The sequence below is a fragment of the Notolabrus celidotus genome, chromosome 14, assembly GCF_009762535.1.
Source record: "Notolabrus celidotus isolate fNotCel1 chromosome 14, fNotCel1.pri, whole genome shotgun sequence".
Taxonomy (NCBI): Eukaryota; Metazoa; Chordata; class Actinopteri; order Labriformes; family Labridae; genus Notolabrus; species Notolabrus celidotus.
Window position 1 is genome coordinate 13817494 of NC_048285.1, and position 15413 is coordinate 13832906.

The 15413-nt window shown below is 39.7% G+C and overlaps 1 protein-coding gene across 1 annotated transcript in view; it reads right to left on the reverse strand.

The window, feature by feature from the left end:
* Positions 1-3308: 3308 nt before the first annotated feature.
* Positions 3309-15413, reverse strand: part of rasa2 (RAS p21 protein activator 2) — a 32036-nt gene continuing 19931 nt past the window's right edge. Inside the window, exons 18-23 of the mRNA XM_034700549.1 lie at positions 15292-15398; positions 14284-14366; positions 13934-14142; positions 11818-11921; positions 6669-6849; positions 3309-6577 (exon numbers count right to left, since the gene is read on the reverse strand). Coding sequence (XP_034556440.1) covers positions 6547-6577; positions 6669-6849; positions 11818-11921; positions 13934-14142; positions 14284-14366; positions 15292-15398 — 715 coding nt within the window. The 3' untranslated portion in view covers positions 3309-6546. The remainder of the gene's footprint in view (positions 6578-6668; positions 6850-11817; positions 11922-13933; positions 14143-14283; positions 14367-15291; positions 15399-15413) is intronic.

Here is a 15413-nt window from a genome sequence, read left to right on the forward strand (position 1 = left end):
AAACATTAGTGTTGATTGGATCTTGAATTGCTCTAAAAAGTTTATGAAATTCAACCAGATTATGCAAACTGCAAATAATCTTTTTCCTCACTTTGAGAAAAAAGTCCTGGAGAGCTGTTCAGGGGCAGTCCCCCCAGAGGACACATTTTGAAATAGTAGTTACTTTTATTGAAAAATTGCAGTTAATGTTTTCCGGGATTGGAACCTCTGGCGGGCCGGTTTTGGCCCCTGGGCCGTATATTAGACACCCCTGGGTTAATTTATCCAAAAAACTAATGTGTAAAGACATTTTATACAGGGTCTATGTCATGAGCTGTTTGAAGCCAGTAGATTCTCCTAGGGGTTAGCCCACAGCACTAGACAAGAAATAATTTGGCACATGCACCAGTCGGACATTTAACATTTTCATTTGTTAGCCTCAGAGTAGATAGTCGGCTATACAAACTGTGTTAACCATTGACAACGCTAAGCTAGCTGTTTCCCTGTATCATGTCTTTTTGCTAAAGTTCTACTAAATGACTGAAAGCTGTATTTATATTTTGTTCACACACGAGTGGCATCAGTAACTTCATGTGCATACTGGCTTTCCCATAATGATTCTTTTGAAGCAAGAAAGAGAGAAAGAGACAAAGTAAGCTAACATTATGGTGACCCTCATTGCACAGTAGGAGTGTTTTGCTTCCCACAGAAGGTGAAAGTGCAGAGTTGGCAGCCGTACAGCACCCTGCCGCTGCTAAAGACCCTGTCCTCTGCTTACTGAAAGATTGAACCCGGACTCAGAGTCTCTCTAAAGGCAAAGCAGGTATATTTGTCTTGCACATTTCAAACAGAAAAGAGGCTTACAGTCAATTGTATTAGGCATAAAAATAAGTTTCATTAACATTCAAGAGGGTAAGAGATAATAAACAGAAACTTGATAATCGGAATGTCAGGTCAATTCAGATAGACTCATTCTTCTTTGTATAAGAACAAAGCCATCTTTCTCTGTTGTTACTGGAGCTTTAATTCTTTACATCTGTAACACTGAATATTGTATAGGGTCCATCAAGCTGCAGGGAACCCACCATTACTGCACATACTGGGCTGGACTGCCAAAGGTTTGCCATCTTTCCAACATTAACAAACCCTCACATTCTCTCCTGCTGAACTGTTACTTCTTGTCAAATTTTCTGTCAATCACTTTGAAATATATTACATAAAAGGCTATAAATCATGTTTACATGTCACTGGTTGAGTGAAATGACATGTTCATAGCTTGACTGCAGACAGATTTGCCACAGGCTGTTGCAAGTTTGCATCCATGAATGTCGAGACAAATAGATGCCCGGTATAATGCTAATATCAACAGATTGTTTAGAGTGAGAACCACTTACAGTAATATGCTTGTTGACTACAATTTAATCTATTTGAAATGTGTGGGCGAAAAGGAGAGTTTTTCTTTACAGATGACAAATCCTCCAAGAGATCACTTTATCTTAGGCAACAGTCGGACCTTTGTGCCAAATTTTCAAAGAACATACCTCAAGGTATTTCCTGAGATATGTGTCCATAAGAGATGGTCTCTGTTTTTGTTTCTCCTCGTTCTGTCAGAAGCAGGGCTTTAAGATCCATCTGTGACTTTTGTGGTCATAAGGGTCTGGAAAACAATCAAACTGCCAAATCATTTCTACTAACTATTATTAAGTCTGAAGGGTTGGAAGATTACATACCAACAGTTTTCACTGCTTATGTTTTAAGTATGGATTGTCAAATAGACAATTTGAGTATATAATGCTTCCATCCAGGGCTTTTGCTGTTGCAGGAGCATACAGTACAAGCATATTTTTAAGTGATAATTCGTTTGAATTTAACACAGTAGTGTCCAAGTGAAAACGCTGAAATCAAAATGAAATCTCTGAAGGCGTTTATATTGTAGTCATGAGAAAGTAAGGAGACATATAAACAACACAGAGAGAATCCAATGGCCTTAGCTTTCAACAAAAAAGAGTAACCCAGCGACTCATCCGTTCAGTTTTTACAACAAAAACAACCAAACAAGAGGGATAAGTTAACAAGGTATGTTTTTTTTTTTTCCAATTAACATTCTAAGAATAAAATAAAGCCCAGCGAATGCCGAGAAAAACAACTCCATCTAAATGAATTTTCATGGCAAAGTTTTAGCTCACCTACCTCACAGGCAGCTTAAATACAGAGAATGTGGAATCACTATGAAGTATTAGCTGTTTTTGACATAGCAGATCTCTGAAAACTTAGATCTGACCAAGTGCTCATCAGCCACAAGTACTCTGTCAGTATGCCTACACAAGTTTATTGCTTTTTGTCTGTTAAATGTGGGGAAACCTAAAAAACCCAACAGCTTAGCCTTAGCTTGGGTTTCTCCTTTCTCAGAGGGCTAGATCAAGATTGATCTGAGACTTCTGTGGTCAAAGAGGGTGAAAGAAGTCAAACCATCAGGCATATTTTATACTAAAAATAGCAAACAAGAAATTGATGGATTGTGATTTGAATTACTCCACTAGAGCTAAAACGGAGGATACAAATTGAACAAATGACTTAAAAATGAATGTTCATGTGTTAACTGAATTATTATTAACTCCAAAGGCAGACTGAAGGGTTGCATGATCATGTGCTAACTTTTTCAGTGATGGTTAAGTGTCAGTAATTAAACCACAATGTAGTGTAGCTAACATTCATAGCTGTTACCACTTGCATATGTGCAAAGCCCTTTAGTTGTAAGTGCAGCAGGCTTATTTTTTGAAGGGCTGCCAAAGAGAAGTAAAGGGTTAAACAGGATCATTTGCTATGTCTAACAGCCAGACACTTTTCAGAACAGGGCAGAGTCCCACTTAAACTGTTAATGTTGGATGAATAACAGACCGTTTCCCCTGGGATGACGACTTAGTAAAACTGTTAAGAAACCACTGCATTTTGAATTACTCTGCAAAAATGGTTTATTTCAGTATAACTTCAAAATTCTGCATAGTGTCATTCTCAAATCCAACACCCCTATCTTGTTCCTACCAATGCCTTGTTTTTCAAATTGAATGTGAAAGTCTATGAATGATGAATGTGTTTTTTGATTAGACTAACTTAGTTATACAGTAATCAGCTTTCAGGTTATTTCAGTATCTTTCCACAGACGAGTACTTATCCAGAGTCCATCAAAACCTTGTGCTTTTCATAAAGCTCTTACACAAAATACAAAACTCAGCCAGTCAAACCAACTTTTGTCTTTATCCTTGAAACGTTCTGGAGTCATTTGTTGACGTTCGTTAATGCAAGCACAGATGCACCACGTGTAGAAGAAGCATTGGCAAAGTGTTTATTGTAGATAGATTCAAATGGACACAAAAAGACCATGTATGAAAAATGAAACATTTAATGTGTATAAAAAACAGACATTGTACTCGAGCAGTAAAGACATTCAGAAGAGTTGAACTTGAGTTGTGAAGTTACCATGCACTGTTGGCAGAAAAACATCAAAGAAAGTCCAAACAGAGAGTTAACTGTACTCATGCTCTGTGCTGTTTCTCTTACAGAACAGATCTGAGATGATTGGCAGGAAAGAACAGATTGTTTTGCAGTGTTGTGTACCTTTAAAGAATTTATATATGCTCTTGCTGCTAAAAGTGGGTTGCAGACCCTGGAATCAACTTCTCTGGCATAAACCTGCAATCTCCTTTTATATATGATTAAAATGACATGCTCAGACAGCATTCATCAGAGGCTACTGCCTTGATTGTTGGTCATATGATATTTCAAAGCAAAAGTCAACATGTCCCTTTAAGTCAAGTTAAGTAAAATTATGATTGGAAACAGTCCAACATTCAAAGTCAGAGACTGCTGTCCTAAAAAGCATGACGGCTGATACCAGTCCACTTTACGAGTTTCCACACGCATCTCATCCACATCCACACAAGGATGGGTTTTATTTTAGGACCAAGTTCAAACGTGGAAAATCAAATAGACAAAAATCCCTTTTTAAAAACGCATAAAAGCTTAATTCATTAACAAGTGAACGGAAATAAAAAACCCAACACGTTCACCCTTTTATAAAATGTGCACACTACCAGAGTAAATCAGCTGCTTGTTTACTGGCCTATTTTCAAACTGGTAATGGAGCTGATGTGCAAGCTTTCACTGAGTACAAAACAATAATGTCAGGCTGTAATCCCTTTAGATTTAGATCTGTGTTTTGTTGAAATTTGGTCCGAAGTAGTTAAGTATTCAACATAGCCCAAATGATCACATTTGACAAGCATGAACAAAGTTCCCCTAACAATGGTTTTCCTCAAATTAACATTTTACAGTTGTTTCTTTCTCTCATTAGACAGTTTAATCATCTACAGTCTGCATGTGAACATAATGCCAACCGTAGCTCCTCACACAAAATATTCACTTCTGTGGTGCTGCGTTGAAGCTATCAACAAGTGGAGGTTTGGCAGCAGCTACAACCACGTACAAAAAGGGGGAAACACTCAGGGACAGAAACACAAGCAGCCAGAGTCGTAAAAGCGCAGCGGACAAAAAGAAAGGTACTGTACCAGGATAGCAACACACTGAATCAGTGTTTGAAAAAAAAGGATACAAAAGCGTCTTCCTAGAAAAATATTTTGTTAAATAAACAAGACATGCATGTTAGAAATATATGATGGACCAAAGACAAAACTCCTGAACAACAACTTATTCCACAAGAAAAGAAAAATACACGGTTAACCCTGTATTATCAGCATCACAAGTTCAACTTTTGCTCCTAAAGTAATTCAAGTTTTCTTGAAGTCTTTTCAACACTTCATTGTTCAAATGGGTGAATGATGGAGAGTACATGACACCAAACTGGCTGATCATCAGGTTATCTAAGAGAAGAAGAAAAACCCTCTTCTGGATTAATGTTTAAATCAGCAGACAGAAAAATAATCTGTAAAAATGTTAATTTGCTGGTAGTAAATGTTTACATAAAAAAGGTGAAAATCTGGAGCAGTTAATGAGATCAGATGTTGTGGACTGTTTTCTTTGACTGAGCTGATCAGATACAGCTTCACTTCTACCAAATATGATTGTAAGGAAGCGAGTCACTCCTGAATTGGCTCTTCATTACTCTGCAGGATTGAACTCTTTGTAACTTCATAACTTTTCGGACAGTTCTGGCAGTGAAGAGCTGCATCTGTGAAAAGTTAAAAACTTTTAAACCTACTGCCCCATATCAAACTGATTTCATACAATCATAAAGCTCAACAGTTTCATCTGCTGAGTGCTTCGGGTTTCAAAAATAATCATGTATGATGAAAAAAATAATGATGTTTGTTGTGGCCATGATTGTCTGGACTAAATCAGGGATGATGGGTGTCAATTTGATATTCAAATTGATTCCTTTCATCGTTTCCTCAATCTTGTTTTTTTTCTTGTTGTTGTTTACAAAAGCTGCTATAATATAAATATGTTGCAATGCTCTCAACAAAACAGCACAGATCTGATGTACACCGTACCGATACGATTCACAATCACAGGGAAATACAACTCCACACCACAATCATGTGCTATCAGGACTTACAACTCAACACATGCAGTCTGCTTGCTTTAAGTCACCAAAAATCAAAGGATATGTTAGCGAAAACATTGACAGAAACCAAATATATATATATATATATATATGTATATATATATTTATCATTTGTCTCCATTTTTAAAACATTTGTATTCAAAATACAATTATTATTTTTTTTCAAGTCATACCTATGAAAATGTCTTTGGTCAAGAAAAATATCTTAAAATCTACAGGCTATAAATGTTATTGTACAGGATTGGAACAAAAACAAAATGTACTCAAGATCATGTAACTGATCAAAATTGGGGAAAGCTGATACCAAGTATCTATTCATTTCCATTTGGAGTGCTCCAAATATTTAAAGTGCTTCTGCGTTATTCCCTCAGCATTTAATGTGAAAGAAACATCCATCGAAGTAAGGCAGATTGGTTTGTATCTACTCAAGTGTCCCCTGAAAGTATATCTACAGATTTGTTCAGAAGAGGAAAGACACTTAAAGAGTAGACAGAGATAAAAGGGGCACAAGTGGAGGACGATCCTCCAGAGAGATGATGATAAGTAATCAACTTGAAAGAGAGACGATTAGAGAGATTGGGGGAGCATCATCACAGCTGTTGATACAAAACTGGGTGAATTAAAAAAAATAGCAGCCTATTCACACACCATCTAATGATGTCTTATTCACACAGCTGGATATGTAAAGGAGGACATAAATTAAGATGGGGAAAGAGTGTCTTCATGAAGGAGGGGAGGGGAGGGGGCAGCCAAAGAAAACGACAAATACCGAGAGTTTGTTCATTTTGGGGAACAAGGAAGAAGCTCACAAGCTCTGTCCCCATTCTCAGGCTGTCACTGCTGTAGTGGACTGGTGATGTCTGGAGGTCAGGGTGTATTGTTTGTTTTTCTCTTGGAACACCCGTTCAGCGTTCTCGTTGGTTGTCCCAAGGTCCTTTAGGACACCTTCTGGTATGGCTGATTCAGGTCACACCTCCCTGCCCCGGTTAGGAGGTTTTCCCGACTATGGGATTGTCCCTGAAACAGAGCAGACATAGATGACTTTTATCTTTCAGTGGGAGCAGTTTTGTGTGAGTTGAATGTAGTTAAGTACGAAAGTGACACTCACAGGCTCCCGTACTGTGCCGTGGTGTCACTCCTGATGTTATGCTGCCTCTGAAGTTCCTCCATGATGTTTCGGAGCTGTTTGAGTGTCTGAAAGGTCTCTTTGGGTTCCTGAATGGTGAACTTGGAGTATTCCTCCTGCTCCCGCTGAGGGCCCTGGTACACTGCCATGCTGGCACACGCGTCTGCAGTGAAGAGCCATCATTACAAGTGTCAGTGAAGGGTCAGGTTCAACTAGAGCTGAACTTGTTCCAGTTGTCTGACCACACTCAATAGGAAAAAGTTTCTGTCTTGGAAAACACATCACATGGAAAAAAACAAGCGGTGGAGTGAAAATATGTAACAGAGCTGAGAGAGAAGTTCAAACTCTGACTGGCTCTTCACCTCCACACAGCAGGGCATCGCTGTGTGAAGAGGGTGGGAATGTTGGTCCGACTCAACCCGCCCTAATTTTATGTTTAGGCAAGGCAAGGCAGCTTTATTTGTATAGCGCATTTCATACTCAATGTGCTTTACATTAAAACATTAAAAGCATTGGAGACATTCAGACAGGCATAAAATAACACAATTAAAATGAGAAATATAATAAAACAGAAAAGAAAAGGAAAATTAGAAATATATTAAAAATGACATGGAAATTTTAATTTAAAGTGGGTTAAAATGAGCTAAGATAGGAAGGCAGTGGCAAATAAAAAAGTCTTAATCTTGGATTTAAAAGAGGTGAGAGTTGGAGCAGACCTGCAGCTTTCAGGGAGTGTGTTCCAGATATGTGGTGCATAATGACTAAACGCTGCTTCACCATGTTTCGTTCTGACTCTTGGGACTGAAAGCAGACCAGTACCTGATGACCTCAGAGGTCGAGGTGGTTCATAAAGTAGTAGTAGATCAGCAATGTATTTTGGGCCTAAACCATTCAGTGCTTTATAAACCATCAGCAGGATTTTAAAGTCTATTCTCTGACAGACAGGAAGCCAGTGTAGAGATCTAAGAACTGGAGTGATGTGGTCTACTTTTTTGGTCCTTGTTAGGACTCGAGCAGCAGCATTCTGTATGAGCTGCAGCCATCTGATGGACTTCTTAGGGAGTCCTGTAAAGACCCCGTTACAGTAGTCTAGTCTGCTAAAGATAAATGCATGGACCAGTTTTTCTGCATCCTGCTGAGACATAAGTCCTTTAATCCTTGATATATTCTTAAGGTGATAGTAGGCAGACTTTGTAATTGTCTTAATGTGGCTGCTGAAATTAAGGTCTGAGTCTATGATTACACCAAGGTTTCTGGCTTGGTTTGAACATTTCATCATTGCAGATTGGAGCTGAGCAGTAACCTTTAACCTTTCTTCCTTGGCTCCAAAAACAATCATTTCAGTTTTTTCTTTGTTTAACTGAAGAAAGTTCTGGCTCGTCCAGTCATTGATTTGTTCAATGCATTTACTCAGTGTTTGTATGGGACTATAATCCCCTGGTGATATGGTGATGTTTGTGTCATCTGCATAGCTGAGGTATTTTATTTTGTTGTTTCTTATTATTTGACCTAAGGGGAGCATGTAGATGTTGAATAGCAGAGGCCCCAGAATGGATCCCTGAGGTACTCCACATACGATTTTCATCCGCTCAGATGTGTATTTACCTATAGACACAAAATAGTCCCGGTCATTTAAATAGGACTTAAGCCAATTTAGAACTGCACCAGAGAGTCCCACCCAGTTTTCAAGTCTGCCCAGTAGTATCTTGTGGTCAACTGTGTCAAAAGCAGCACTAAGATCAAGTGATACCAAAACTGAAATTTTGCCATTGTCTGTGTTTAAATGAATATCATTGAGGACCTTGACTAGGGCGGTCTCTGTGCTGTGCTGTGATCGGAATCCTGATTGAAAGACATCAAAATAGTCATTTATCATTAGATAATTGTTCAATTGTTGAAAAACAGATTTTTCAATAATTTTACTTAAAAAAGGGAGGTTTGATATCGGCCTATAGTTGTTCATTTCTGATGCATCTAAATTGTTCTTCAGGAGTGGTTTAATTACTGCTGTTTTCATGGCCTGGGGGAAGACACCTGAAAGAAGAGACATGTTGACAATTTGAAGCAGATCCGAGGTCATGCAGTCTGAAACCTTTTTGAAAAATGGTGATGGTAGAATATCAAGGCAGCAGGATGAGGATTTCAAATGTTGTATTATATCTTGTAGGTTTTTGTAATTTATTGGATTAAATTGTGTCATCGTGATTGAGTTGTTTTTGGTGGACACACAGATAACACATTCCCAGTACCTCGTACAGTAGTGCTGACTGCTTGTCTGATTTTCTGAACTTTGGCAGTGAAGAAGGATGCAAATTCATTGCAGGCCCTGGTAGATAAATATTCAGAGTTGGCAGATTTAGTCGAGAATCTTCTGTTTCTTAGCAGATTTACCCTTTTTCTATTACCTGCCAACAGAGGAATTGAGGAGGCTACCTGAATTCCAACGGGGCCAGGGCTTTTCCTGGTTGAAAACATTAATGATATCAGCTTTGAAGCCTGGACCCGGCCCATATAAGTTAGAATTGTTATGATGATGACAATTCTGAGGAGGTGAAGGGGCTTTGTGAAGTTTCTGTGATGGTGGTTTCGGGCGTGGTGGTGGGCTGGGGGCTGGGCGATGGGGTAGATTTAGGGGAGAAAATATGGGATTTGGACAGGGTGTAAGCTTGATTCCAACATTGACAAGCTTTTTCATCTCATCCGTAAAATCCAGGAGGGGGGAGGAGGGAGAGAGAGTGACTGGAGAGGGCGGGGAGTTGGCTGGGGTTTGGGGTGGTGAAGAATAGAAGTCTCCTCCTGTTGGGAGTGGAGGCCACTCCTCTTGTTGCGGGGTAGAAGATGGCCGCAGTGGAGGCCAATCCTCTTGTTGGGGGGGTGAAGATGGCCGCAGTGGAGGCTACTCCTCTTGCTGGGGGGGTGAAGATGGCCGGAGTCGAGGATGCTCCTCTCGTTGGGGGGTTGAAGTTGGCGGCACTGGAGGACGCTTCTCTTTGGGGGGTGAAGGTGGCGGCATGACTCCTCCTGGTTCAGCGATCTCATTGGTTTTCCTCCAGAGTGTGGTCTTATCTGCTGTTTTGATTTGTCTTGTCTCTTGTCCTTGGCCGGGGAAGCTGGTGTGTGATACACAGAGTAAAATAGGTTGGAGGTGAACAATCTTACTCCTGACTTGTTGAGGCAAAATCCATCTGCCTTAAAAAGGTGTCTGCGTTCCCAGAAAATATTAAAATTGTCAATAAAGTTCACTGATTGAGAAGCACATGTAGCTTTGAGCCATTTGTTCGAAATCAACAGCCTGTTGAATCTCTCGTCCCCTCTTCAGACAGTTGGTAGAGGGCCACTGATAAACACCACAGTATCAACAGATCTGACTTTGCGCAGCAGATCAGTAAAATCTTGTTTCAAAACCTCAGATTGTTGCTTCACAACATCCAAGGCCCCAGTGTGCAGAATGAGTGATTTCACCGTTGTGTTGTGTTTTGTCTGAGATGTCAGAGACCGAATCGTTGGTGAAGCAGAAGACTTTGCTGTTTCTCTTGCCACAGAGGCTACTGACGGCACCATCGCCCACGATCAGTGTTCCAGGCCCAATTTTCAGCTCCCTCTGAGGCCTTTTGCTTATAGATTTGGTCTCGTACCTTCCCTTGGTCTTCGAGGACACAGGGTTTCTCAGGTTCTGGGATGGAGAGTCAGGATCTTGTGAAAGTGGTGCAAATCTGTTCTCTAAATGTATCTTTGTTTCTTCTACAGGCTTGCTCTTACTTGTAGTTTTTACTGCTGTCCATGGCTGTTTCCTCCTTGGTAGGGGGGTTGAGGCGGCACTCCTGGATGAGAGTGCAGGCCAGCCAGTCGCATCACAAATCTCAGGTGCGCTGGGCTCTGCCTGTTATCTGTTCTCTCATGTCCGTGGGAAACGTTTTATCTTTAGGCCTAGCGCCAAGAGTGTTCCAGCTGGTCCCAACTGCACAGTCCTCCTGTTTTGGATTGTCATTGTTTGGGCTAACTAGCCGTGTGTTAGCAGGTACATGTCTGCTGCTCTGACCCCATGGAAGAGTAGTGTCATTCCCGCATAGTCCATTTACTTCCACATTCACTTCTATCCGATGCATCTTTGTTTCCAGCACAGCAATTTTCTGAAGGATCTTCTGAAAATCGTCCACGGTGAAAGGAGGCATTTTGGTTCCAGTTAGCTTAGCTGCTAACAGGCTTTTGCCGATCAGTAGGCCATGTTTGACGTTTCGATAAAATGTCGAGATAAGGCAGTAGTTAACTTTGTGGACAATAAATTATAGTCCCAGTAATTTGTAAGTATCCTGGAGTGACTGCTTGTAGTCTCTCAGTGAAGAAAAAAAGAGTTCAAATGAAAAGAATGCAAGCATAAGCAAGAGCAAGCAAAAAAGCGTCTGCACTCCTCAAGAGCAGGAAGTAGAAAGGTTTAAAGGTTTATGTTTCTAAAGCTTATCAACAGTTCACAATCAACCCTGCATTCTTGTCTGCTCTGTGACTCTTGTGACTTTAGTCTTCACAGACACCTGGAAGAACAGGTGCTGTGATATACAAGCTGATGCTGGTCCATGCAAACAAAAAAGCAATCACATTACTGTAAGAAAAGATTGACTCAACTGCATTCTGCAAAGTTACGCTAACTAAAGCTACACTGCTTATCCAACATGGTGAAACAGACAGGAAAGCTATTTTAACAGTTGTTTTCAAATTTGTCAAGAAGTCAGATAGTGAATATATTTCTTCGACTGAGTGGTTAAAATTATGCTTTTCAAAGTACATTGGCTGTATTTTTAAATAAATGCAGAATCTGCAGAAATGAGCGTGGCAAATTATTATGCAAGTTGGTAATAATTTGGCACACACATTTCTGCAGATTCTGCATTTATTTAAAAATACAGCCGAAAAGCCTTACACACAGTTGAAGAAATATATTCACTATCTGACTTCCTAACAAATTTGAAAATGACTGTTAACATACTTTTTAAAATATTCACAAAAATGCAACTTGCATAATAATTTGGAACACGGTGTAACAATGTTGTGATGCTCCATGATTCCAGAAATGTTGTGACAAGAGTTGCCATTGTTTCTTTACAGTGTAGTAAAGAAACATGGATTAAAAACTGACCCTCCATGTTCTGCAGCTTGGCATCGTTTGACGACAGGAGGGAGAATATTCTTTCAGTTTCGCGATCACAGTCAATGTCCAGCTGCAGGTTGGCCAGGACGGTGCTGAAACAGAGGAGAAAGAAAAGGTAAACAGGTCCTAGGAAGGAGGGAAGCATGGAATGTAATCATTTATTTTGTCTTCAGTGAAAGTAGGAATCCTGCTGAGCCACACATGTATTTTCTGAATACAATACAAACAGTTGAAAACAAACAAACAATGAAATGATGAATGAGATAGCTGTTGTAACACTAGTTTTTGATCTGCAGAGTGGCCTGTGACCATATATGTGTTTGAAGTTTCTTTCCATATGGGATAAGAGTAAAATCAGCTACAGAATATAACATGGGAAAATATAATGCTGTCTTACACCAAATTAAAAAGTTATTTTGCACATGCTCAAAGTTTTAGTCCATTGTCGCTGTGTTAATTTGGTTATTGAGCAATATGTTAATTAACAATCCTTATGATAGAGATGTAACAATGACAGGCTTAAAATTTGTCATTGTTACAAAAACTCTGACAAATGTTTGTTTTGTTTTTATTAACGAAATGGCAAGACTTAATGTGTGTGGTGGATGCCGGACATTTGAAATCCATGACATCCCCACTATGTGTCTAATCTGTCTGTAAAAATACAAGTAATGCATCCCTGTGACTGGTTGAAGTAGTTAAGGGACAGTGTTAACTTTGTCACTTATCTGCAACAAGTGCAATTTGGGAACAAATTCTCACTGTCTTCATGCATCTCTCTTGTTTTCATTGATGGATTTTTTTGTCTGGAGCATGGCAGTGACAAATCCACAGCCAGCTACCAGGACAACATCTTTGGTGTTTGCCGTTTTTCCTGCTGTTAACTGTAATGTGTGTCAAAGCCTCCATTTATTCAAGTTTGTGGATATGTAAGAGAGCATATCGAGTGAGACGTTTCAAAGTTTTGATCAACTCCAAATCATTAGGGATGAAGATGTCGTTTAGAGTGCAGTGATCTGATTGTCTGTCCAACGTGCCTGTGACCACAGGCAGAGTTAAGGACCACTGTCGAAGTGCAAACACATACATGTGTGTTCACTGCACTTTATTTGAAATCAAAGAAATTGTGGGGAAAGAGAGAATATTTTTTCCTTAGAGTAAGAACATTTCACTATGTTACCACTTCTGTGTGTAATGCACTTTCTCTACCTTAGAAGATCAGCAGGGACAGAACAGCAGCATTGCATTGAGGAAGAATCTAGGCTAGATTACCCAGGTAAGGAATCTGAACACTACACAAGAGTTGAGAGAGTTAAATGTTTCCTTAAAGATCTAAACACTTGGTACACCCTAGATATACGAATTTTGGATCGACCAATTAATTTGTTTTTAGGAGAGACTTTTTTGTTACATTCTTAATTTTATTTGGAGAGGAAGGACAGTGGACAAATCAGGAAGCTAGGAGAAAGAGTGGAGAGAGATAGGAAAAGGGAGCAAAGGTTAGAACAGGGCCACTTGCTTGAGCAGAATAGTCTCTGTACGTGGAGCATGCCATTAGACCAATCTGCCGCCCCGAGAGAAAACATCTTGACTGAAAATAACGACATAAAAGTAATGACTTTTTATTGATTAGAATTAGACTATAGTTTTGGTCTGGTTGAAGTCAAATGAGCAAAACTGATAATCATTTTCATCTAAAAACATTAAGACTTCATCTAAACTAGCTGCCAAATTTAACAACATTCAAGTTTACTGCTGTCTCCAGATTAATGGAGGTTCCTGTTGAGTACTTTGGGGGATTTTGAAGTTCAAACACTGAAAACAAAACACCTAATTGATCCAAGCTGTGGAACTTCTGTAATTTGCCATTTTTGAGACCACAAAACTGTTTCATGACTCAGACCTCGAGACCTGACGTGAGCTTCAACATGATTGGACAAATTAACTTCTAGAGGAAGCGTTTGAAGACAGTGGAAACCACTTTATCAAGTGTTCGGAAAGAGGGCTTCATTACTTCTGAACACCACAGCTGAACACTAGAGACAACATGTGTCATATTCTGGTTTTGCTGGTGATGGTAATGATGATGTAGGTGAAGACTCACATTGTGCAGGGTTTGCAGCCTGCTGCGTTGTTACTCTGGTTTTTGCAGCACTGCCAGGCTCCACCCGTGTAGTTTGATGGGTGAAAGGTTGTCAGGCGTCCCTCGTTGCAGCGACTGACCTGGCCCAGGACATCCAACCACTCACTGGCCTCCACACAGTTTCCTGCCTGTACGTACAGAGGCTTCTCAGAGTGCACCAACTGAAACATCTAGCAACAAGAGGAAGAAGAAATGCTAAAAACAGGGCGACATCATTTGTGAATTTTAACTTGGGAGACTGACTCTGGGACATGAGTTATCATTACAAAGAAGAGGTAATAACTGGGAGTCTTTCAGGGAAACTAGCTTACATTTTTGCGGTTAAAGGCACTTTCATCCAGTTTCTCCACTGCCTGGATATTTTTTACATTGATGATGCAGAGGGCATCCTTCCCTGGAAAGCAGAAGTGAAATATATAGTGAAGAAAAGTGATTCAGAAGTATGCTTTTATGCTTTGCTGTGTCTGTGTTAGGCAATGTGCTCCATGTAAAACAAGGAATATAATACGCAAGTATGAGCAAATAATAAAATACACATTTATTAATGAAAGCTATGGTGCTCAAGATGTTTTGACAAGCTCACTTATTTATTGAAGTGTCTTTTTCTTGTTCAAATGTAGGATTTTCTTGTTGCCACCCATTAAGCTTCATCCTGCAATGTGCTTGAAACTGCTCCTCTCAGACAAATACCAGGCTAGCAGCCTAAAGAAGCATTGGACTTTTCATCAATCACTGTCGAATATTCACACTGTGTGTGCAACAGGAATGTTAAAGTCAACATGTGATGGATAAGTTCCTCATGCATCATTTAGAATGTAACTTTTGATGGTGACCAACACATTCAAATCATATGAATCACATCTTAATGGAATAGTTTGTGTTTTCTGGACGTTTTTAAAAAGACACCACACTTAATCCTAATACAATTTGATGTCATGTATATCAACCCAATATCATGACTTAGATATGTCTTTAGACAATCATTCCAACCAATAACTTGGCACTTCCACTATTCCACTTATTATTTTAATTTTCTTTTTATTTGTATGTCTTATTCTTATGCCTTGTACAAAGAGAGCACCGTTTACCTAAGTCAAATTCCTTGTGTGTTCAAGCATACCTGGCCAATAAAGCTGATTCTGATTCTGATTCTGATGCTGATTCACTAGGCATGAGATTGGAGAAAAGTTTGATTTGGCGCCATCTAGTGACTGGGAATGATACAGTAATAGAAAGTGCATTGAGCCCTCCTCTTTTAGCTTTGTGTGTGTGAGAAAAGAAACATGTTTATTGTATGAGATGGCAGAAATCAGTCTCACCTTTATGTTTGTGGTAGGAGAGTTCCCTGTTTGTCACTCGGAGCCATCTCTTCTTAAAGTTCCTCTTGCCCAAGCGTTTTCTCCCCTGGGCACGTTTCTGTACCTCACTACAAAGAACACAC